At 43.0% G+C, this 24,389-nt stretch overlaps 1 protein-coding gene across 1 annotated transcript in view; it reads left to right on the top strand.

Annotated features, from left to right (window-relative positions):
• Window positions 1-2,083: 2,083 nt before the first annotated feature.
• LOC137519396 (uncharacterized) overlaps window positions 2,084-24,389 on the top strand; it is a 30,241-nt gene continuing 7,935 nt past the window's right edge. The window contains exons 1-2 of the mRNA XM_068238350.1: window positions 2,084-2,129; window positions 3,535-3,637. Of these exons, the coding sequence (XP_068094451.1) occupies window positions 2,084-2,129; window positions 3,535-3,637 (149 nt within the window). The remainder of the gene's footprint in view (window positions 2,130-3,534; window positions 3,638-24,389) is intronic.

Genomic DNA, 24,389 nt, shown 5'->3' with positions numbered 1-24,389 from the left:
CTACACTACCCACCAGAAATGATGCTTCAGCTACTCAGGCTGCAGGAGAATGGTCAGCAAGCTACACATCAGTGTTTACCATGACTGCTATTGGGATGTTAGCTGCATACCTACCAAGGTTCAATGGTTATAATATGGCCCTGAGAGAGTGGAGTGAAAGAATAGAGAGTGCTGTGCAGGCTTATAAAGTGCCCATAGAGCTGCATATGGAAATAGCAATGATAACCTTGGAGGGAGATGCTCAACGAACAGTAATTAATGCTAAATTGCCCACACCAGTATCGCTAAAACAAATTATCGAGGTATTGGAAGACATATATGGAGATCCTACAGACCTGCATTTGTGGAGAAAGAGATTTGTAGATAGAATTCAGAAGGATAACGAAAATATTCCTCAGTTCGCCAATGCCTTACAAGAAATAATGAGTGGACTACAGATAAAAGAGGAAAAGGAAAGAGGACAAACTACCACAGATTCTGCTGTGTGGCTGAGAGATCAGTTTATATGGGGATTAAGGAGCAACTTTATTAAAAGATCCTTAAAACAGAAAGAAGAATATTCTCCAAGTTTGAATTTCCGGAAACTTCAAAGCTTAGCTATCAAGCTCAGTCAGGAGGAAGAAACCAATCAGCTGGGAACACTGCAACAAAACACCACTATGATTACTCATAAAAATTCAGCAGTTGAATTCATAACCAATAATACTGAGGGGGAATTGAGAAAAATAAAAACAACACTCAAAGAACTAAGTGAAGAGTTAGCCAAAATGAAACAAAACATGGAGAAAACTGAACTCAAAACAGAAAATCCAAGGTGGAGATATAGAAACACAGAGGAATCAGGATGTTGGATCTGTCACCATAGTGATCACACTGCAAGAGACTGTGGAAGAGGCTTTCAGAGAAAATCAAGGAATTCTGCAGTGGTGGTCCGCATGGCAGGACAAAACAAGAAGGCCTCAGAGAAATGGAAGGAAGATAAGCTAAAGAGAAAAAATAAGGTCATCGCAACCAAAGTTCTAGGCACTGTCAAATGGTTTCATGTGCGAAATGGATACGGATTTTTAAATCGGAATGACACCAAAGAAGATGTGTTTGTGCACTGGTCTGCCATAAAGAACAACCCCAGGCATTATCTTCACAGTGTAAGAGATGGAGAATTGGTTGAATTTGACGTTGTGGAAGGAAGGAAAGGTACAGAAGCCGCTAATTTAACTGGCCCTGGTGGAACTCCAGTTCAAGGTAGCAAGGATGCCAGATGTTGGAGACTGTATAAGCCTCAGGGAAACTATGGTGATTATCACTTGAAGAGCTTCTTGTACAGCCAGAAACAAGGAGGAGCAAAATACCCTGTACAACCTACTTTATATGAAGAATTTAGACAGAGGTGTGATCCAGATTCATCTGTTCCTCAACCAGGAAGAACAACAAGTGACACTGGAAGCTTTCTGGAAGCTGGAACTAAAGAAGGAAACAAAAGTAAGAATCCAGATGAACGTATTATTCATGCTCAGGGTAGAGCACCAGAAGATTTAGGCCATGAGAAGGCTGAAGAAAGTAGTCGGATAAATACAGAAATACCAGGACCTAGTCAGAAAGTAATGATTAATGACTTCTTGGTAGGAGATGAAGTATTACAACATAGAACAGATACTTCTCGAAGAAAGGAAGTGGAATCGTATCGGCAACCGATGCCACAACCTCAACGGCTCAAGCATTCTAAACGGACACAGTGTTCATTGGAAACCATTCAGCTTTCAAACGTCAAGGTAGCTCAAGACAAAGAGTTTGAGAAGTCAGAGAAGGGAGAGCAAAGGTGCTCTACACAAACAGAACTAGACCACGCGTCAAAATGGAAAAATACTCAACATTCCCTGCTTCCTGAACAGTTTGGATTATATGTAGACACTGTGACTTGGTTAAAAGAAAAATTGTAGGGACTACAATTTGAAAAAAAGGGGGTGAATGTAACCCTGTGTGTGTCATTGCAACAGACACACACACCAAGGGTTACAGATGCATTTACTTTTTGTGGAAAGTGCTGCTGTAAAGGGAGCCTGCAGGTGCCGCCAGGGGGGAGCCCATGAGCAGGAAAGAGGAGAGAGAAGCTGGGCATGTGCAGAGAGGAAGTGAGAGTTGAGTTTTACAGTTGAAGGCTAGTGAGAAGGAGGAGCCAAGTAGCCGTGGAGACTGAGCTGATGAGGCAGCAAGAAATAAGCTTGATTTGTGAGGAGATATAGGAGAGACACAAGAAGAGACCAGCTATTGGTGAGACAGTCTGAGCAAGGCCGAGCCACAGACAAGTGAGCACTACTGAAAACTAAAATAAGGAAGAGAGAGAGCTGCAGACATTACATGAGAGGAGAGAGATCATTCACAACTACAGGCAGGTAAAGAGCAACAATACTGGAGAGATAAGCCAGAAGAGAAACAGTAAGCAATAAGAATGAAAGACAAGGGTATTAAAATGTACCTGTAACAGAGAGAGATAACAGAAACCAGCAGAGACATTACAGTGACACAGAGACAGCAGGACAGAAAAGCATACAAGAGTGAGACAGAGAAACAAGTGACAGGATTACAGAAAAGCAGTGAAGACTGCAGTGCAGTGTCTGGAGAGATTGTGTGATAACAGCTGGCAGACAAAATACAGTGGAGAGAGCGGTGCTTCTTATATGTTAAGTGATCATTCACAATCATCAATTTCACATATTCTGTCCTATCCTGGATGTTGCTAGGTAACCGCCAGACATTTCTCTAAGTTTACTTCTGTCCTGTGCAAGAATTCAGGTCCACTTTAAAAAGACAGTGGTGAAGAACTGTCAGATAGCGGAGCGCTGTGTGAGGAAAATTCTGGCAAGTTAATGCAAATAAACTGTATCACAAATATGGTTCCTGAACTAGCCCTGATCTTAGCAGGCGGATGTATACAGAGGCCTACCTATACTCATCTGCTAAGAAGAAGTTTATGAATGTGTTTTGTCACTAAACTTTTTTATCCATATGATTTAATACAAATATTTCTTAAAAAGAACTTAAATGGTGTCTGGAGGATTTCTTTACAGTTAAAGCATTTCAGAGGTGTTACACATACAGTGGCAAAAGTACCATCATAACAGTGTTTGATGATTAAACACTGGGATCAGTATTGTAAATTTGCTCTGCCATACCAAGTTGTACAACACTAGCAAAACACTCCTCCCTCGCTGTCCAAGTGCAAGGAATTTGATACAATCCATCCCACCCTGCTTAATACCTAGTTTTGTGTGTCATTCCTGTGTGACATCCATACATCTTGTTCAGGAACTGGGACTCAGGGCCAGGTTACATTGCAAACATCATGTAATTATACCTGTTGGGCGTTATGACAGCTTTATTCTTGATTTTTATAGCTATAGTACTATTAGTATGTGTCAAATACTTCCATTACTCAGCTGTATACATTAGACGCAAATTACATTTAGCTTTATAAAAGCTGTGATTTTCAGAACACATACATAATTTGCCAAGTAAAATGCATGTTTTTCTCCAAAGCTTTTATGTCTGGTTTAGATAAACCTAGCATCAAACTGATAGTCGTGTATCATGGGACACAAGCCATTTTGGTTGATGCGGTTAATCAGTCCAAGACCCAAAGGTGTGTGTTGTCTGCACGCTTTATCTTAGGTTATAAACATTGTTTATATCTTGCAGATATTAAATTCTATATGTTTGAATTATGTAGGACTACATATGGCCGAGGGGGAAGAAGAAAATCTTTAGTTTAATGCGCCTGACATTAATCACTGCCGAAGAGGCATCAAAGGAAAAATAATTCATGATTTTAATAGTTGTCAACCGATGGCTCAAAAAACGCAATCACAATAAACCATTTCACATGTTCTATATTTCGGCTATTGGGAACTGTAAAACCAAGATGTATATTGCAATATTGCTCTCATGAAAAATGTTAAAAAGAGGGTTAGATCAGATGTTGAAGGCTCCTTTCACAATCCTCGGCAACATAAACACCTTCATTAGGTTTCTCCGGAAGAAATCATTACATATAATAGCAAGAGTACCGCGATCTAGATTCCCCAAAGAGCTCAATAAACCAAACAAGTCTTGACCAGAGCAGTGAAGGTTTATAGTACAGATGTCAATTCCCTTCTGGATTTATTTCTATGGACAATCAAAAACACCATGCGGGCAGAATTGAAGCATTTCTGACCTTAGCCAGCTATTTATTTCATCCTTCCACGTAAGATTTATTTTCAGAGAGACTGTTGCTCTAATCATGCCATTATCCAACATAAAAATCAGCCAGGGAACAGCTGAGATTTGAAAACATGCTCACCATGTGAGTGCTTTCATTCAAATGTGCAGCAAGTGGCACCAATTATAAAACAACCATTTTCAACACAGAGCGCAAACCAAGCTAATTGAAGGGGCTTGGATGTATTATGACATCTGTGTGGCAGGATACAGAGGTATCATTCAGCATTGTCAAAACAAACAAACTCTTCTGGCAACTTCAAATGAACAAACAAGCACAACAAATTACCAGTTATCGACTTTAATCTAATAGACCATCAGTACCTAATAGTGCAGCAGACAAACGCAGTAAGAAGCAATTAATTACCTGGGAGAATAGGAGGGTAAAAATAAAATCTGAGCGCTTGCATCATGCACTGAACCAAATGCATCGACTTTACCTGTGTCATTCACAGCTAGATGGATTCAGTCATTCACGAGTATCTTTATATTACAAAAGAAAAATAAAGCATGGTAGTAGCATATTCCATGGTTTACATTATCGAACGTCTTCCGGTTAGTTAATGCGCCTCTGTGCACAGTAATTATCATAAGCTCACAAAAGGAAGTGTTTAAAGGATACCTGAGCTGACATGTGACATGATGAGATAGACATGTGTATGTATAGTGCCTAGCACATAAATAACTGTGATGTGTTCATTTTTTTCTTTCTCTGCCTGAAAGAGTTAAACATCAGGTATGTAAGTGGCAGTTCCTGTCTGGGTCAGGACTGAGTCAGACTACAGTGTGACCCTCACTGATAAGAAATTACAACTATAAAACACTTTCTGAGAGCAGGAAAGAGATAAAAAGAGTGAATAGTTCATAGATTTTAGCTCTGGCATACTTCAAAGAATGTGTCATTGAGCAAAAACAATAAAACAGTAAACACTTTTAAAGTAGATTTAAATATAAAATAAAACTGTGGAGTATCTTAAAAAGTCATGTTTAGGAGAAGGAAGATAGATACAATTGTTTATTTCATTCGTTTATTTTCACCTCGGGTGTCCTTTAAAGGACACTATCCTGTTGATTCTCCACCTTTAACGCTTTTAGCCATAGACCCTGAACAAGCATACAGATCAGAAGTTTGAGTGACGTTTGACTGGATTTGACACATGCTTGTTTCAGACACTACTGATGCATGAGAGATCATCAAGATCCCAGGCAACTAGCATTGTTTAAAAAGAAAATAAATATGGTAGCCTCCATATCCCTCTCACATCAGGTGTCCTTTAAAGTGAACATTTATCCTCCTACTCCTAAAAATGATTTTTTTTTTAGATATCCCATGGTTTTATTTTATAAACATTTACAAAGTAAAATGAATGTTTGTTGTCTATGCTCAGTGGCAGCCTATTAAGTGTCAACTCTATTAGGCACCAAATTTAAAACAAGTAAAGCAGCCTGGTTATGCATATGTTTTGCACTGTACATACACCTGTTTATCTTATATGTTGCCTCGGGTACACTGTAAGCATGGCCGTTTCTAGGGCTGTGCGGCACGTGCCGCTGCCCTGAGCGCTATTGAGAGGGGGGGGCGCTAAAATGGAGGGGGGAGCCGTAGGCTCGGGGAGGGCAGCCCGACCTCTCCCTCCCTCCCTCTCCCCAGGCCGTCCTCCGTGCTCCCCCCTCCGAGTCTGACTGAAGAAGAGTAATGCGCAGCAGGGAAGCGCTATACACAGCAACTCACCTGCCTGGATCCAATCGCCATGCTCTCGCCGCTGCTCTCCTCTCTGCACAGCCGGGTATACACACGCTGCTTCCTGTTAAACAGGAAGCAGCGTGTGTATCGGCGCAGAGAGGAGAGCAGCGGCGAGAGCACGGCGATTGGATCCAGGCAGGTGAGTTACTGTGTATAGCGCTTCCCTGCTGCGCATTACTCTTGTTCAGTCAGACTCGGAGGGGGGAGCACGGAGGGCGGCCTGGGGAGAGGGAGGGCGGGAGGGAGAGGTCGGGCTGCCCTCCCCGAGGCTGCGGCTCCCCCGTCCATTATGGAGGGGGCACCTACCTAATCTAAACTATACTGGGGAGGGGCAGCTACCTATCTAACCTATACTGGGGGACACCTACCTAACCTTTACTGGGGGGCACCTACCTAACCTTTACTGGGGGGCAGCTACCTATCTAACCTATACTGGGGGGCACCTACCTAATCTAACCTATGCTGGGGGCACCTACCTAACCTATACTGGGGGGAAGCTACCTATCTAACCTATAATAGGGGGCACCTACCTAATGTAACCTATACTGTGGGCACCTACCTAATCTAACCTATACTGGGGGGGCAGCTACCTAATCTAAGCTATACTGGGGGTCAGCTACCCAATCTAACCTATACTGGGGGGCACCTACCTACCTAACCTATACTGGGGGGCACCTACCTAATCTAACCTATACAGGGGGCACCTACCTAATCTAACCTATACTGGGGGCACCTACCTAATCTAACCTATACTGGGGGGCAGCTACCTAATCTAACCTATACTGGGGGGGCAGCTACCTAATCTAACCTATACTGGGGGAGCAGCTACACAATCTAACCTATACTGGGGGGCACCTAGCTATGTAACCTATACTGGGAGGCAGCTACCTATCTAACCTATGCTGGGGGGCAGCTACCTATCTAACCTATACTGGGGGCACTTACTTATCTAACCTGTATTGGGGCACCTACCTACCTAGCTAGCCTATACAGGTGGCAACTATACTGGCTACCTATATTAGAGGCACCCACCTAGCTAACCTGTACTGGGGGCACCTACCTATCTAACTTATATCGGGAGTGCCTGCCTATCTAACCTATACTGGGGGCAACTATACTGACTACCTATCCTGGAGGCACCTACCTGGCTAACCTATACCGGGGGAAACTATACTGGCTCATCTATGCCTGGCTACCTATACTGGGGGGACCTATACTGGGGTACCTATTCTTGGTTCTTGGCTACCTATACTGGGGGGACCTATACTGAGTGCAACTAGACCTGGCTAACCTATACTGCGTGCACCTATACCTTGCTCTGGGGGGGGGGCGCAATTTTTGCACCCTCGCCCTGGGTGCATTTTAGCCTAGAAACTGCACTGACTGTAAGTAATTTGGCCCAATAGGTTGCTGCAGAGACACACATATGAATGAAGGGCCTGATGACACTTTGTGGCAGTAGTGCTGCACTCCACTACTACAGAACATTGCCGTGGCTGCAAGAGTGGAGACAAGCTAATAGGCACAAATCAAATCACTGGGCATTCCATAAAGCAAATCTGCAGTGAGATAAATATGAGAGGAACATCTTTGTCAGTTTTTAAAAAAGGTCACATGCCTGCCATACCTGCAACAAGCATGCAACTAGCGAGGTCGGAATAACTAGTATGCAATCTCATTCTGCATCTATGATTCAAAAATATTAGAGGAAGAAGAGTATCACAGTGGTGAGGCCATCCGCACCCTCTTGCTTACAATTTCCTTAATTTGAACGTAGAGCTGTACTTTTGCCTCATACCGTATATGAACAGAAACTATTGAGGCTCAATCTTCAAAGGCAAAGGGCAAATAACTGCAGACCATAACAATTCACTCACAACAGATATTCACATTTCTTGACAACAGGTGGCTGCCATAATCCAATCCTTGTACTGGGTTCAGAGGCGACAAAGTGAATTAAAATGATTAAAAACTGTTTAAAAATATAGGAGGTAAAAGTAAACTTAGCTGCTCTCACAGGAAAATAAACTCAACAGTGATGTTAGGAAGTGTAATTTTATTGATTCAAATGAACAAACCTCTCATGGAGTTTGTATGTCCTCCCCGTGTCTACGTGGGTTTCCTCTGGGCACTCTGGTTTCCTGCCACATCCAAAAAACATACAGATAAGTTAACTGGCTTATACCTAAAAATGACCCTAGACTACGATACATACACTACACCACACATACATAGACATATGACTATAGTAGGGATTAGATTCTAAGCCCCTCCGAGGGGCAGTTACCGTAAGTGACAAGACAATATACTCTCTACAGCGCTGTGGAAGATCCTACTGTTGTGCCACTGCTGTAACACAAATATGTGGGTATAATTACCGGTAATCACGTTGTTTTAATCCCTGTGTCATGAACTTACTACACTATATTGGCTATTGGTTTCCTTCAACATTCCTGTCCCCCCTTTGTTTAGCTTCGATATAACCCAAGCCTTTTTTTCTTTGACTTTTTAAATCTGCAGTGTTTGAGTATTTTTATCCATATGGTAAAAAATGATCAGCTGCAGAGCAATTTTATTTGCTGATTACTCTCAATGAAAGGGAACAGTGAAATGGTAAACAAGCCAAGGCTGCAATAATATCATGGAGCACAAGGACCCTTTTCAATCATAACATTTTTAAAACACGGTTTTAGTTATTTCTTGCTAGTATGAGGATTGTATACTGCACATTGCATAATGTGCACAAAACACAATGACCTTTTTTCAGCAAAACTATTGCTTAGCAGAAAGACGCATACACCAATGTCTCGTATTCTCGATATAAAGTCAGCAATTGCTGGACTCTGTAAACAAATAACAAATCATAAGTCATGAAATAGAGAAAATGTAGAATTTATTGTGAACCACATGATGCTTTGGTTCACAATTCTCAGGCCAACTCACATTAACTCATTTGATTATTTTAAATCCTTTTTATTCCTGTGTTGTTTATGGTATATATTAAATTAATTTTTATTTGAGCATGTGACTGTGAGCCCCTTCTATGTGTTTATTAACAGACACTGTACTGTACACCTGAGGAAGCGGGCATGTCCTGCAAAATGCGTCGTCCTTTCCTGTGCCCAATAAAATTATTATCCATAAACCTTTTGCCTGAGGTAAGACTGTTCCATTACCCACATTTCCCATCGCATACTACATTGGGGTGCCTCCTCCCATTTTATTTACAATAACCCCCCCCCCCCCACACACACACACACACACACACACACACACACACACACACACACACACACACACACAGGGTGACCAATGTAATAATTATCCAGTAGTCCTTTTTCTGGAGTGCAATCCAACCTATCCTCCAGAGGATACCTAGTCCATGCTGAGATGGAATTCTCCACCTGCCTAATACTGTGGTTGCCTAATAGCAAGCAAGGTTTGGAAGTTGTATTTGTTTCACACATTATTTCATAGCTTGAAAATACTACACTATCTGGTATTCCTGGTGTTTTCTGTTTCCCTTTTCCTCTCCCGGTTCCTGGGGTTCATCACCCGAATTTCATTGACCAGACACCCCTCATCAGCTTAGCAGAAGCATGCACCAATGTCTGGTATGCTTGATATAAAGTCAGCAATTGCTGGGCTCTGTTAAATAATAATGCATAAGTCATGAAATAGAAAAAAAAGAATCATTTACCTCTTTTACTGAAATTATGCTTTGGTTCACAGTTCTCAGGTCAGCTTTCAAAATCAATGAAACACCCTCACATTCAGGTTTTAATAGCTCATATATTGTAGAATTAAAATAGTAACTATAGTTTTCTACATCACATGGAACTTACACAAATATTTGCTGAAATGATATTGTGTGTATGTTTGTCAGCATGCTGTTTCTGTTATGCAGAGCCAGTGTCATGACTCCGATAGCCTTATAATTAATGCCCCTGTGTAACTTAGGCACTACTGAACCGGGCACTGGGATATGACAGCAGCATAGAGGAGTCAGCTGCAGAGGGGAGTGTCAGAGTGCTTTGTTGCGTTAATACTCTGCATAAGGCCCCAGGGAGAGCAGCATTAGCATCACCGGCTCTAGGCCCTCCCACATACATACCACAACACCCCTTCCCCGCCCCCAATCGACCATTAAAACATTGTCCTGTCTGATCTGTAATGGCAATCGATTTCTGGTAGAAATTGATTGAATTTATGATTGGGTGGCATGTTGGGGTAACAATCTTTGACAGATTCATTCACAGTGATCGAATCGAGGAATGTCTCATGATGTATAGGCACCTTAAAGGACTACTTTCGCGAAAAAATGTAAAATTTAAAACACATGTTAACACATACAGTACAAATAAGTATGTTTCTTCCAGAGTAAAATGAATTACTTTTTTCTTATCTTGCTGTAACTTACAGTAAGTAGTAGAAATATGACAGAACCGACAGGTTTTGGGCTAGTTCATCTCTTCATGGGGGATTCTTCCCATGACCTTTATTCTTATAAAGACAATCCCCAAAAAGGATTTATACAAAGATGCGGCCAGCCTCCCTGCTCGCTGTACACTTTTTTGGCAGTTAGACAGACCAACTGCCAATCACTAAGTGCTTTTGAAAACTAAAGAAATCCCTGAGATCCTCCCATGAGAAGATGAGCTACTCCAAAACCTTTCAGTAATGTCAGATGTTGACTACCTAGAGTAAGTGACAGCAACATAGGAGAAAAGTAATTTTTGGCTCATTTTACTCTGGAAGAAATGTACTTCTTACTTAAATGTGTTAACATGTCCTTTAAATCTCACTATTTTCGTGATCGTGGTCCTTTAAAGAGACTCTGAAGTGTCCTATAATCCCATTTTTTATTCAACATTTAACTTTGGCACTATAAGCCAAGCAAGCTAAAATACTTCATCCTCGCGGCAGAAAGCTGTTTAGAGATCCCCCAAATCCCCTGGGCTAAATGTGGGGATTGCTTCCTAGCAGAGGCAGAGCTTAGGGCTGTAGCTCTGCCTCTACTTGCATCAATCCTCACTGATCGCCGCCTCTCCCCGCCCCTCTCAGTCTTCCTTCACTGAGAGGGGTGGGGGAGAGGCGGCGATCAGCGGTGATTGATGCTAATGGAGGCAGAGCTACAGCACTAAGCTCTGCCTCCCCAAGCAGCAAAATCCACAACTTTAAAAGTCGCAGATTTTTGCCCTGGTATTTAGGGGGTTTCTAAACAGTTTTCTGCCGCGAGGATGCAGCATTTTAGCTTCACTTATAGTGCTGAAGTTAAATGTTGAATAAAAAGTGGTATTTTAAGAGGCTTCAGTGTCTCTTTAAAGGGGCACTACAGTGAAAAACTGTAAAATTTAAAATGTATGCAAACATATACAAATAAGTACATTTTTTCCAGAGTAAAATGAGCCATAAATTACTTTTCTCCTATGTTGCTGTCACTTACAGTAGGTAGTAGAAATCTGACAGAAGTGACAGGTTTTGGACTAGTCCATCTCTTTATAGGGGATTCTCAGTGATATATTTAATTTCAAAAGCACTTCGTGAATGGCAGTTGCTCTGTCCAACTGCCAAAAAACTGGTGTAGGGAGCAGGGAAGCTGACCAGCATCATTGTTTAAATCCTTTTTTAGGAATATCTTTATAAAGAATAAAAGCATTGCTGAGAATCCCCTATGAAGAGATGGACTAGTCCAAAACCTGTCACTTCTGTCAGATTTCTACTACCTATTGTAAGTGACAGCAACATAGGAGAAAAGTAATTTATGGCTCATGCTACTCTGGGAAAAAATGTACTTCTTATTTGTGTATGTTTGCACATATTTAAAATTTTACAGTTTTTCCTATAGTGCCCCTTTAACGATTTCAGCCGCCCGGACGTGATCCTCACATCCAGGCGGCTGCTCTGCTGCAGAGGCGCATTTCGGCTCGCTTCCGAGCGCGACCGTGGGCGTGCCCTCGTATCCCCGCGCTGTCCCCCGGTAGCCCTGGGATCAGTGATCAGTTCACCGATCTAAGTTGCCAGCAGAAAAAACGATTATTTCTAATCAGAGACAGCAGTTTTTCTAAAAAAAAAAAAAAAAAAATTCCCCGTCCACCTTGTGCTTCCGGTAAGCAAGAAGCACAAGGAAAAAGAAAAAATTCAAGGTGGCCATCTTGTGGCGAAATAGTAAAACCACATCTACATACATTTTTCATGCCAACATTAAAAATTAACTGTTTATTTCCCAACACCCAAAAATTACCCAAATAAAATTTTTAATGAAAAAAAAATACAATTCACAAAAAAACAAAAAAAAACAAAACATAAATAGTTACCTAAGGGTCTGAACTTTTTAAATATGCATGTGAAGGGGGTATACTACGAACATTTTTTAAATTATAAGCTTGTAAATAGTGATGGACGCAAAATAGAAAAAATGCACCTTTATTTCCAAATAAAATATTGGCGCCATACATTGTGATAGGGACAACATTTAAATGGTGTAATAACCGAGACAAATGGGCAAATAAAATACATAGGTTTTAATTATGGTAGCATGTATTAATGTAAAGCTATAATGGCTGAACACTGAGAAATAATGATTGTTTTCAATTTTTTTCTTAATATTCCTGTTAAAATGCATTTATAAAAAAAATAATTCTTAGCAAAAAGAAAGCCTAATTAGTGGTGGAAAAAACAAGATATAGATCAATAAATTGTGATAAGTAGTGATTAAGTTATTAGCGAATGAATGGGAGGTGAAAATTGCTCTGATGCATAAGGGGAAAAATCCCTACGGGCTGAAATGGTTAAGGAGCAATTAGGTAAAATTTGTTCAAGTTGATGCAAGACTGATCAACAGTTCCCAGAAACATTTAGTTCAGTTATAACTGTCCAAATGAGGCCCTCCAGTTACTGAAACCAAAGACCCACACTCATTTGCCATATAGACATATGTGACTTTGGATTCTCCTGCTTAATAAATAAATAAATGGGCCTAATGGTATGAACTAATTTGTCTACTTGATTTCTCATTATCTAAAAATAGGAGCTGGTTTAACCTCCCTGGCAGTATGATTATTTCCAGATTTTAGGCTCTTATTAAAATGTTTCAGACCGTAAAACCAGGAAAAAAATCATGCTGCCGCTGTCTCTGCAGCAGCCCCTGCTCTCACTCTCCTCGCTCCCGCGCTGCAATTTTACCTCTGTCCTTCGGGTGGCGCTGTAATTCTGTAGCGAGATCACTGACGGTGATCTCACTAGAGTGATTCAGAGCCTTGATGGACAGGAAGGAGAACGGCTACCGACGTCTAGATCCCCAAGAGGTGAGTAAAAACGCCCGCTGCGCACCATTGCTCTGCACTGAGCAGCTAGCCCAGGCTACACTCGGGATTACCGCCAGGGAGGTTAAAAACAGATAATATTTAGGACACATTTCCACTGGGCTGCTAAGTGTATTTCCAAAAATGGATGCAGCACCTGTGCTGATGCAAATTCACATCCATATGCCTTTGTCGTGCCATGCATGGCTATGGGTTTTCTGATGCGAACTGCAGAAAACTGCAACACACATCTGTTTTAGCTGACACATGATTCGGATGCATACACCATATTCATTTCAATAGGCTTTGACTCCGTATCCAAAATTGCGTGTGTAAAACGGCCGTGATTTGCAACTAGAGGAAATAGGCCCTAAAAGTGAACCAAGCAGTTTTTTTTAGCACCCAGGGCATGTCAATAGCACATTTAATATGCATGTCAACAATGTGGCTCATTAAAAAAAAGGCTTACATTTTACCTCTTCTTTTTACATTTAAAAGTTTAGCAGAGACCTTTATTATCCTACTTCCTCCTAGTTTCTAGACCTTTTAGGTAGATGAGGACTGCTGTAATTATTGTATTGCACGTATTAGCAAAAAGAGTTACAGAAGTCACAGATGCCATCTTCACACCTTTGTATGCAACACACTGGACACACACCTGGGACAGGTCTGTGACTCTAGACATCCAGCCGCGTCCGAGTAAGGGGGTCCCTCCACAGAGGAGAGGGACAGTCCCCTGTCTTGGCTGCAATTGCTGCAATGCAATTTTGAAAGGTTCCTTTTTCTCCCACCCTTCCACCGGTGAGAGGGTACCTATTAGGGACAGGTACACCTGCTTACGTACATACGAGGTGTATGGGCTCAAGTGTCCCTGTTGGTATGTCTATATCGGGAAGACGGAGTGGGAGGTAAAGAAAAGAATCCAGGAACACAAGAGAGACATATCCAACTTTGCGGCAGGTAAAAAGGAATGTGAGACATCGGTCTCACGTCATTTCCTGAAAAAACAACACACCGCAACTCAGCTTCGGTGGTTTGTTGTTTGCAGTGTTCCTACATTCTCAAGAGGGGGAGATCGAAAGAAAAAATTATTACAATGTGAAGCCAAATGGATTAGGAGGTTTAACTGTGTTGACCCTAATGGGTTAAATGAATGCCTGAGCTTGAAATGTTTCCTCTGATTGTCCTCTCTTTGTAGGTACAGAATGTTGGCTGCCACCTGTTACTCGTACAGGACTACATTTGCATGATGATAAACTTTTGTTAAGATTATGATTTAAGGACTTTATGATGAGGGGTGAGCTATCCTCAAGATCTTCTGGGGTAGACATCTTATGGTGTAGTTCCCCTGTTTGAATATGTCAATTTTGAAATTGTTTATTTGTATGTTTATTTACTGTGGTCATGTGATCCAGGTGGATCAGATGACTTCCTGTGGGTGGGGTATAAGGGTGTCATGTGTGCTGGGAGTGGCACACCTGAGGAAGGGCGGAGCCCGAAACATGTCGTGTCCTGACACTCTGTAACTGTATGAACCTAATACAGATTACTTGAAGAAGCCTTTCTGTGTGCCGTCTTCTATTTTTTGCTCATCTTCACACCTTCCCTGTGAATAAATAATGAACAGCTAGAAGGGGAGGAGAGAACTAGGCAGCTCCTATACCTATTTCAAGTCAGGAAAAAAGTGGTGCTTGGCAGTGTCAGACTGGGAGCTGGTAAAGCTGAGGAAATCGACTTGCTGGCCAAGCAGCAGTAATCAGGTGTTGCTACTCACAGTGAAGTCTTGCTGCAGGTCTCTATTTGGAGTGATCACACAGGGTTACTGCTGCTTGGCCAGCAGGTGGATTTCCTCAGTTTTTTCAGCTCCCAGTCCAACACTGGTGCTTGGTTCCCTTAAAGGTCATATTTATGCAGAAATACTGAAAATTAAAAAAAACACCCCCAAATTCACAAAAACTACTTTAACTTTTAGGGCCCATTTCCACTATCGCGGTTTCCACCAAGATTCCGCAGAGTTTCCCCGCACATGAATCGCACGGGGAAACTCTGCCATAGGGGATGACGGCGCTGTGGCGGTATCGCTTGCGGGAGCGATTCGGCCGGAACCCCCCGCAGAATTTGCGGCGGAGGCTGCGAATCCCATAGCCGTGCATGGCACTGCTCATGGGATTCGCCTGCGATCCCGCCCACCCGCTCAGTGCCGACGTGCGTCTGCGAGACGCACGCCGCACTAGTGGAAACGAGCCCTACAGGACAACATGGAAAACACATGTCAGGATTATTGTAATCAACATATCAAAGCAAAAGAACAGCACAAAAAAATATGTGAGCAAATCAAAGTTTATATTCCAAGCAGGTCACAATATAATGCAGTTTGACATTTCAGAGAACCTGATTTAAACAACAAAAATAGTGAAGGCAGAGAAAAATAGGTTTCATATCAACAGAGGTGTGCCACTAGCAGCACCAGCCATTTATCACATGGAAAGGGGTGCATTTGATGCACACACACCTTTTTCTGTGGTGCCTTATTCCAAACAATTCAACAAACAGAAAATATTAACTTTTGAAGTGCAAAATACAACACTATGCAAACATTATAAAATAATGACATCTGGGGCTTGATTCACAAAGCGGTGCAAAGTGTTTGCATGCCAGTGAAAAGCCCCTTATCACGCCTAAACTCACTTTAGGCATGATAAGAAGCAACTCGCGCGAATTTTCCGCTCGCAAAGTTTTGCGCGCGCAACCGCGCACGCGCGCGCGCAGCGTCCCCGCTTCGCGCGAAGCTCCCATTAAGCCCTATGGGACTTTGCGCGTACGCGCGGAAACTTCGCGCGAGTTAGAGCAAAAATCGGTGATAACTCAGTGGTGCAAAGGTTATCACGCCTAAAGTCTTTTAGGCGTGATAACTGGGTTATCACCGCTTTGTGAATCGAGCCCCTGGTGATTAAATGAGGGACTGCAGTGACTTCACAGCAGCTCTTTTGACAGCTGAGCTCTGTCACTTGTGAGCCAATAACAGTGATCACAGAACAAATTCTGTGAAAAATAAGGAGCCAGAAACATCTGGTATGGAAAGAGTTAACCAACTTAAAGGGAACCTAAAGTGAAACAAAACTAAGCCATAACAGTGGACCAGAGGATCACTGAGGACCAGCGCGGACACAGGACAGCTGCAGGAGGCTGGTATAAGCCCCTGGTAAGTGAAACACCTTTTCTTTCCATTGGCTTAGTTTCACTTCAAGGCAAGGTGCTGGGCAATCTCTGGCAAATTGCACTTGTGGCGATATTTATAGTGGCACCCATCAGTTACCCCCTCAGTGATTCACACATTATACACACACACACATATATATATATATATATATATATAGCTGGACAGCATGAGGCTCTACTGCCTGAACAATACTAGCGCGTAAGGTCCATGACATGGTAGACGGGACTATGCAAGAGGCACACATCTTTTCCCCACCGTCATTGTCAAGAGCTCAACCACACCTTGTGCTCATGGAGAGGTGGTAATTATGTTAGAGATGTAGTGGTAGGTTTTATGGTGGAGCCTCCTTTAAAAACGATACCTTACATACCTTTGTAATGTGGCTGGTTGATATACTGTAGATGCTGCCATATTATTTTCCTTTTAAACACTATAGAAGCAGTAGAGTGTTGTCTTTTAAACATTACAAATTGCTTGGCTGTCCATCTGATCCTCTGTCTCTAATACTTTTAGCCTTAGAACCTGATTATAATCACCTTTTGCTCCGGCACCAGCAAACTCATCAGCAAGAGTTGCAAACACAACTCATCACAGCAAGCAGGAGATAGACTTTCTTAGGCGTCTTCAAAGTACAAGTTGTTTATTCAGGACACAGATATACAGATACAGTTCGTCACATCTTAGCCAAGCCGATTCTCATGTTGCGTTACAGCTCTTGACTAACCTTCCTCCTGAATGTTAGTCAGGTTATCTTCTTTCTATACTAAGTTACATCATCTAGACTACCTATGCACAGCATACATCATATCAGAACAGAAATGGATTATATAAAGGTTTAAGCCAGCAGGGACAGGTAGCAAGACAGAAAGAGTGCTACTCCATACTCCGGCTGTGGGTTTTATATGAACCAGAAAGAGTTAAATGTGACCCCATCTGATCCATCTATGATTGGTTCAGATCCCTTGTGATGTCAGGACACACACCTACTTGATTAATATTCTATAAGATATTATGCCCTAGTTGCAGGAATGTTATGTTTTATAAATATGGCCCATGTTGATTGTTCCCGTAGTCCATTTGTCTGGGGCAGTGTAGGCCTAAGACCTTGGACTAGGAACATCTTCTCAGTATCTGCTTGTATCATCTGCTTCAAGCAGACACTGAGATGCTTCTGCCTGCATCACAAAAACCTCTATTTAAAGGTATACTCTGCGAACAAGCCTTTTACCTAAAACTCAGTCCAAATAACTGAGGCCTACTTAAATTATAACAATCCCCCCTAAAATGGCTTGCTCCACAGATCCCAGCTTCTGAACCCAGCAGTACCTGGTTTCTTTTCTGTATGTTTCACTTTTCGATGCTCGTGCTCACACAACTTCTCTGCTCTAGGCGGTTATCCCTGGTAGAGAGGGCAAGACCTCTTGGTCTTCCTGTAACCAGGCTATCTGGGAATACCCTACTTCTAAGTCCCTCTACACCACATTCTCAGCATTTGTGTCACTTGCGTATCACTCACAAACTTGCATGATCACAGAAAAGTGAAACTTGTTTGTCTGTTACCTGACGGAGCAGTGCCAGGTGCCTTCTAAAAGAGCGCCTTTATACAATCAGCTTCATCACACGTACTGCTACACCTATACCCTTAACCCTGTATATCCCTTAATTTGGAAATATTGGTTCATGAGATTATGGGGCACCAATCTCTTAACCGTGTTAATTTGTTTGCGTAATTTTACACACAAACTCACCTGTATAATGATTCCCAAGATTGCCACCCCCATCACTACAACCAGTGAATGTAGGAAGAAATTCTGAATTGTAGAGGCCCAGTCCGAATGTCCCTGGAATATCGCCAGAAACCGTTTCCACCAGGTCAGACTGGAACTCACCTGATTATATTTGTATATATGTATATGTGTTCAACCTCTTTAAGATCACCTTGATCATGATGAAATATCACCTCTAATTTAGTGTTCTGTTTGTTTAACCATTTTAACAAAGTGTGATCTTGTGTCAAAACCTGTACCCATTTGTCCCATGGCGTGTTATTCCTCAGGATGGGCACTTCCTGTGGAGCTTTGAACTTTAGAGTTCTCCTAACAATTTGAGGGATAATGTAGTCAAACCTGGATGACTTGATCCGTATGGGATCTCTGCTCACACAATATGTTCCCCTTGAAAGATCAACCCTATCGGAACAATTATGAAAATGTACAATGAATGTGTCATTATACCTCATGTTTAAAAAACACACTTTTCCTTCAGCCACCGGAGATATTGGTTTGGCATTAGGAGGGATCTTTTGAATGGCAGCTGCGCACTCTGTGTTATTGAACCTGCAGGCTTCCTCACTAAATCGGACTTGCCCCGGCAAACACAGACAGGTACCTCTCTGAGAATTGCCAGCATGATGACAAATCTACTTGTTTCACCTCCCCATCTAGCACCAAAAACCGATGACCTCTCAGGTCATGGTGTAACCATATGTTGAGGAAACAGGTGTACCCAGGAATACTACTGGAAAAACTACCTGGGTTTCTCCACCGGTAGGAACTAAGGAAGTAGCAGTGCATAAAAAATTGTCGCACCCTATCCATTTGTTTATCCACACCTCTCTGTGCCTCCATGCAAAAGATCCTTCCCCCGGAAAACCGACAAATCACTCCTTGTCAAGTCTCAGCTGTAAAGGAGTTTTACCTTCTGATAAGGCTTGAGCCATTATCTTAAAATCTGCTGTTAACTCGGTCTGCATTGACAGGCATGCTGTCTCCCATGCAGTACCCCTAGCATGTGCGATCATCTTCTGAAGAATTATTTGAATGTGCCTTTGAGTGTACCCCTGAACTCTATAGGTGTTGTCCGTTAACTGTTCCAAAACCAAGTTCAGATGGTGTTCGGTACCCACATTCTGCTGTCCCAATGTGCCTAATTGTTGAATGACCTCTGTCATCCCTTCTATGTCTACACTGTTTGCTACCCCCATTCCAGCGCCCATGCCTCCCAAGAGTGTATCTGCTAAATCTCGGGACCTTCTTCTGGCTACACTTTTCCCTGTGGAATGTGCCCATGACATAAAAGCCTGTACCAGGGTGGCAGTGACAGTGCTGCAGTTAGGGTATATATTAGATATTACCCACGCTTCTAAGTTAATCTGCCAAGTGATCAATTGAAGCTGGGCCTCCATGATAACTGGAGTCGCCCTCAGTTGATTTAACTGAAAAGGGCCACTTTTTACAACCTGGTGTGTATCACATGATGGTAGGTGGGGTTCCTGGGTCGTCACTGGCAGGGTGACTACCTGAGCTTTAGGCATTGTAGGAACCCCCACTTTTACTGTCACGGTTCCCCTTCTTATTATGCAAGATCTATTTGGACCCTTAAACTCTAGGGACTGTGGGATGCAAAAAACGTATGTCCATGGTCCTTCATCCTCCCGGACTAAGGGCGCTATTTTTAAACTCCCCCGTTTTAGTCCCATCACCCTTCCGTCATAGAGAGTCCCCAGGGTGCTACCTGATGTATCCCAGGATTCTACCTCTCTACTCCAAAAAGTCCCCGGATCCATCAAACTCACGTCCCATGCTAACCCTTGTGGCCCTCCCCAGAAGAACACGGTAGGTACTCTTTCTTCTGGGAAATTGATTAGCATATCAATGACAAAAGATGTTCCCAACTGTCCTGCTTGGACCTTTGCCCCCCTTATGTCCTGAGGCAACATGCGTACCTTAGGTCGGGAAGAATGTACTCTCTGCAATCTTTCAATTAAGAGTACCTCCTCACTTACCCATCTAGCATGAGGATAAGTGCTTGAATATGGACTGTGTGGTATTGTCTCATGTTGTGACCCATGTAGTGAGGATGTTACCTGTGTGGACTCTCCCTTGCTTGGGATTGCTCTCCCCACCCTCTTGATCACCTGAGACTGTGGCTGGATCTCGATTTTTACTTCTTGTTTCGAGAACCACAAACCCTCGGCTTTCCAGCCTTTACGTGTGTATAGTTGTTTCAGAGACAACCTCTGTTGGTAACCCCAGAGTGTGATGTTGTCCCCTGCGTCTCTCCTGTAGGAGAATTGACACCTCCTGCTCGTTCCTCTCCAATCTGGAACCATCTCACTCTGGATAACCAAGACAAGGTATCCCTGAATCACACACTCCACCTTTTGCATGTACCCATTGTACTGCACTGTACCTTTTAACAAAACTTTTGATCGGTGCATCGATTCTGGGAGTGTGACATTCAAGAGCAGATTTACACTGCCGTTAAATTCAAACTTCCAGCACACCTGACCCTTCAGACCTTTCACCAACATTGTGCCATGAAATTTGTTTCCCCCTGGCACAAGTGCTCTTTTCCTCCATCCCTGCTTGGTCTATCTGTGCCAATCAGAGGGAGGTGGGAAAGGATCAGTACCTTTGTCTCCAAACATTAACATGCTTGGGCCTTGTGTTCTCATTAACCCCTTATTGTTCATGAGAATGTCCTCTCTTCGGTCTCCTAGGACGAAATGGCAGCCTAGGATCACCATCAGCACGGTACTCTTCATTATAAAAGCACCTCCTTGGGAAAGAAAAACATTAGCAATTTGCATTATGCTTTGCTCAGTCAGTTTTTTTAGTCTCTTTCCGATCTCAGGAATCTCGCTGTTCTCCAAACTCGGATTGGCATCTGGAGCCTTTTGCTTATCCGACTGACATCTCTGTCTCGGCTGCCAGCACCTCAGCTTTCTTGCTTCCACATTGCCAAACTCCTGAAATCGAAATACAAACAAATCAATTCTTATTAATGATTTGGGTTTCGCTCTGCGGCTTGTACTCTGTACACTTTAAATTGATCAATATATACCGTAATTGATCTCGTTGCTTTATGGTTCTCATGAACTCTGTTTACTCTTTTTGGTAGATTGGAGTTAAACTTCTCTCCCCTAAGTACTATCCTAAGTACTTGCCTGTTTAAAATATGCTACCGCGGACTTCACCTTTGGAAGCACTCACCTCATTGCAAGCTCTCCCCACATCCCCCCTTCTGTACATACGCGGCCGTCGTATGCACAGATTACGGATGCCACACACCTGTTGCTGCTTTGCAGGTGAGCCTGCAATGCTCTTGCTCATTTTCGCATTTACTTACCTAGAACTTCATTGCGATACCAGCTCTGCTAGAAGTCTTGTGTGTTGTACCCTCTGACCAATGTTTGCCGTGCTACTACCCCCAGCCTACAAAAAAAAATGGCTGCCTCCCTGTAGAAAGGAGCACTTTGCACTTAAACTACACAGGGTGCAGGGCTAAGCATTCCAGCGTCAAATGCCTGTATGCAGATCCCTGAATGACCACTTGGTAGGTAGTCATATGGCAAACACTGTACTGATACCCTGTCACTCTGTAAATGGAAATTCCTTCATCTTTATAAAATGCCCATGAACTGCTGCCAGTTCTTGTTCTTTGCGCTACACTTGGTAGGAGCTGGAAAAAAAAATATTTGACCAATCAGTGGATGAGAAAACGCACAAACAGTCCCAGCCCCGCATTGACCTCTTGGTCAAGCTCTGGCCCTGTCCACGACAAAAAACGGAAAAACGTTACCGCTCTGCAGCCGCAGCGACGGATACCTGGATTGGTCAACTCCCTTTTTTTTCCAACTCCGGCACCCCCTGATGCACTGTCCCCCCTTTTACTCTATTGGGAACTCATGCTGCACCACCCGTTAAGGTGCCTCACTTAAAGGAATAATCCCATAAGCAACCCAGTACAGATACTTCCCTGATCTGCGCTGTGCTTGCAAATCACTCCCTGGGAAATAACTGACTTCTACGTGTCTCCATGCCCCTAGCTGGGAAACACTTCCTATCCGTGACCATGCTAGTCTCACAGCAACTGCTTGGTGCACATATTCTGGCATTCCTTTCCCTGGACCCAGGCTCTGGGGAAATACTCCGGGATCCGAGATACTCAGTAGAGTGTCTCATTATCTCTACCATCCCTTCCTCTCAGCTGCTCTGCCCGTTGCCGTGAGCACAGCCTCCCCCCTGCCATGATGTGTGGGGGCCATGACTCGTGGGGGCGGGCCCTCCTCAATGCTGCCATTTCGAGTCCTGGACTGCCAGCTAAGATGGCTGCTATGCAATCTCCCATAGCAACCTCTTAATCCTATACACATTAGGAAGAAAAAAAATCAAACAGAACAAACATTTTATGCCTAGTTACATATAGCATAATTACACATTGCAGAAAATCAGCATTCCACTTATCTCAGACATAACTCAGAACTACTAGAGCGTGTTGTGTCCTCTTCTCACACAAAAACCATTGCTGTATAACTCTAAGCAACACCTTAACCGTTACCATCCCAGGTACAAACTTATTCTGAGACGAGCATCCATCAGCCGCTACACTCCCCCCCCTGTCCACCTATCTCTGCTGCGGGGAACGCTACACACACATCTGAACTGAAACCCAGCTGGCATCACTCTCAGCTCTCCTAACCCACTGCGTAGACAGTAGCAAACCTTCTCTAAAAAACGAAAGCGAGAGAGAAAGAAAAAGGAAAAAAACAAACCCTAGCAGATAACACAGTTAACATCTGTCCAGCAAAAAGAAACACGCCCGTGAATAGACAAACGTATATATACCCACTGTATTAAACTGTAACATGCAACACAGGAACATTAAATAATACGAAATCCTCACCTGCACATTAAAGCACTTAAACTCTGAAGACTGCACTATGTACGCTCTACACCGGAGCTCCAACCGACCTTCCCCCCCCCCCCCTTCCCACCATTAACGGGCAGGAGAAGAGGTACGCCGCCTCTAACCTAACATAGCAGCTGCACATAACACAGAATGCATTATCAACTCCTTGTACAACTCCAAATACAATAAAGATAATGCAATATAACAACGTAAACCATACTTTTATACTGTTAGAAACTATATACGCTGCCCACACTGGAACTGCTAGCTGCTACTAGCATAACACAGGAAGATAACACACTAGCAATGCACACAGCTGGGAAAAAACACTGTTAACATATAACAGACCCCAAACACTGCTACAAAAACAAATAAACAAACTTTTCTACTTGCCTATTAATACAGACTTCTTATCCTGCCAGTTCGATTCAGCTGTAGCAAATTCCCCACGGATCTCTATGGACACTCTCCTCGAAGCTGCTGAGTATCTCTGCTTCACTTCGCTTCGCTCAGCAGATCAACCCCCTGCGGCATTTGCTGGGCCGTGCCTGGGATAGCTTCTGATCCTGTTTAGGCATGCAACTGCGAGTATGGCGCAGTTGAAATTCAAAGTCCAAGAGATCTGCCGCTGATTACCTCGAACTGCAGCCCGTGTGCTGGCTCATGCAGCCTCCCACACACTACTTATCTGCTCGATAAGCCTGTCCACGTCTACTCCGCTTGTTTCGCTGTGGAATTTCTTGAAACATTCGGCCCCTGGCCCTTGTCTGCCTGTTTCGCTAGACAGTGAAGGGTTTAACGGCACCACTGTTATAAATTACCTTTTGCTCCGGCACCAGCAAACTCATCAGCAAGAGTTGCAAACACGACTCATCACAGCAAGCAGGAGATAGACTTTCTTAGGCGTCTTCAAAGTACAAGTTGTTTATTCAGGACACAGATATACAGATACAGTTCGTCACATCTTAGCCAAGCCGATTCTCATGTTGCGTTACAGCTCTTGACTAACCTTCCTCCTGAATGTTAGTCAGGTTATCTTCTTTCTATACTAAGTTACATCATCTAGACTACCTATGCACAGCATACATCATATCAGAACAGAAATGGATTATATAAAGGTTTAAGCCAGCAGGGACAGGTAGCAAGACAGAAAGAGTGCTACTCCATACTCCGG

Source organism: Hyperolius riggenbachi, chromosome 5 (assembly GCF_040937935.1).
Source record: "Hyperolius riggenbachi isolate aHypRig1 chromosome 5, aHypRig1.pri, whole genome shotgun sequence".
NCBI lineage: Eukaryota > Metazoa > Chordata > Amphibia > Anura > Hyperoliidae > Hyperolius > Hyperolius riggenbachi.
This window is presented reverse-complemented; position numbering and strand designations above follow the sequence as displayed.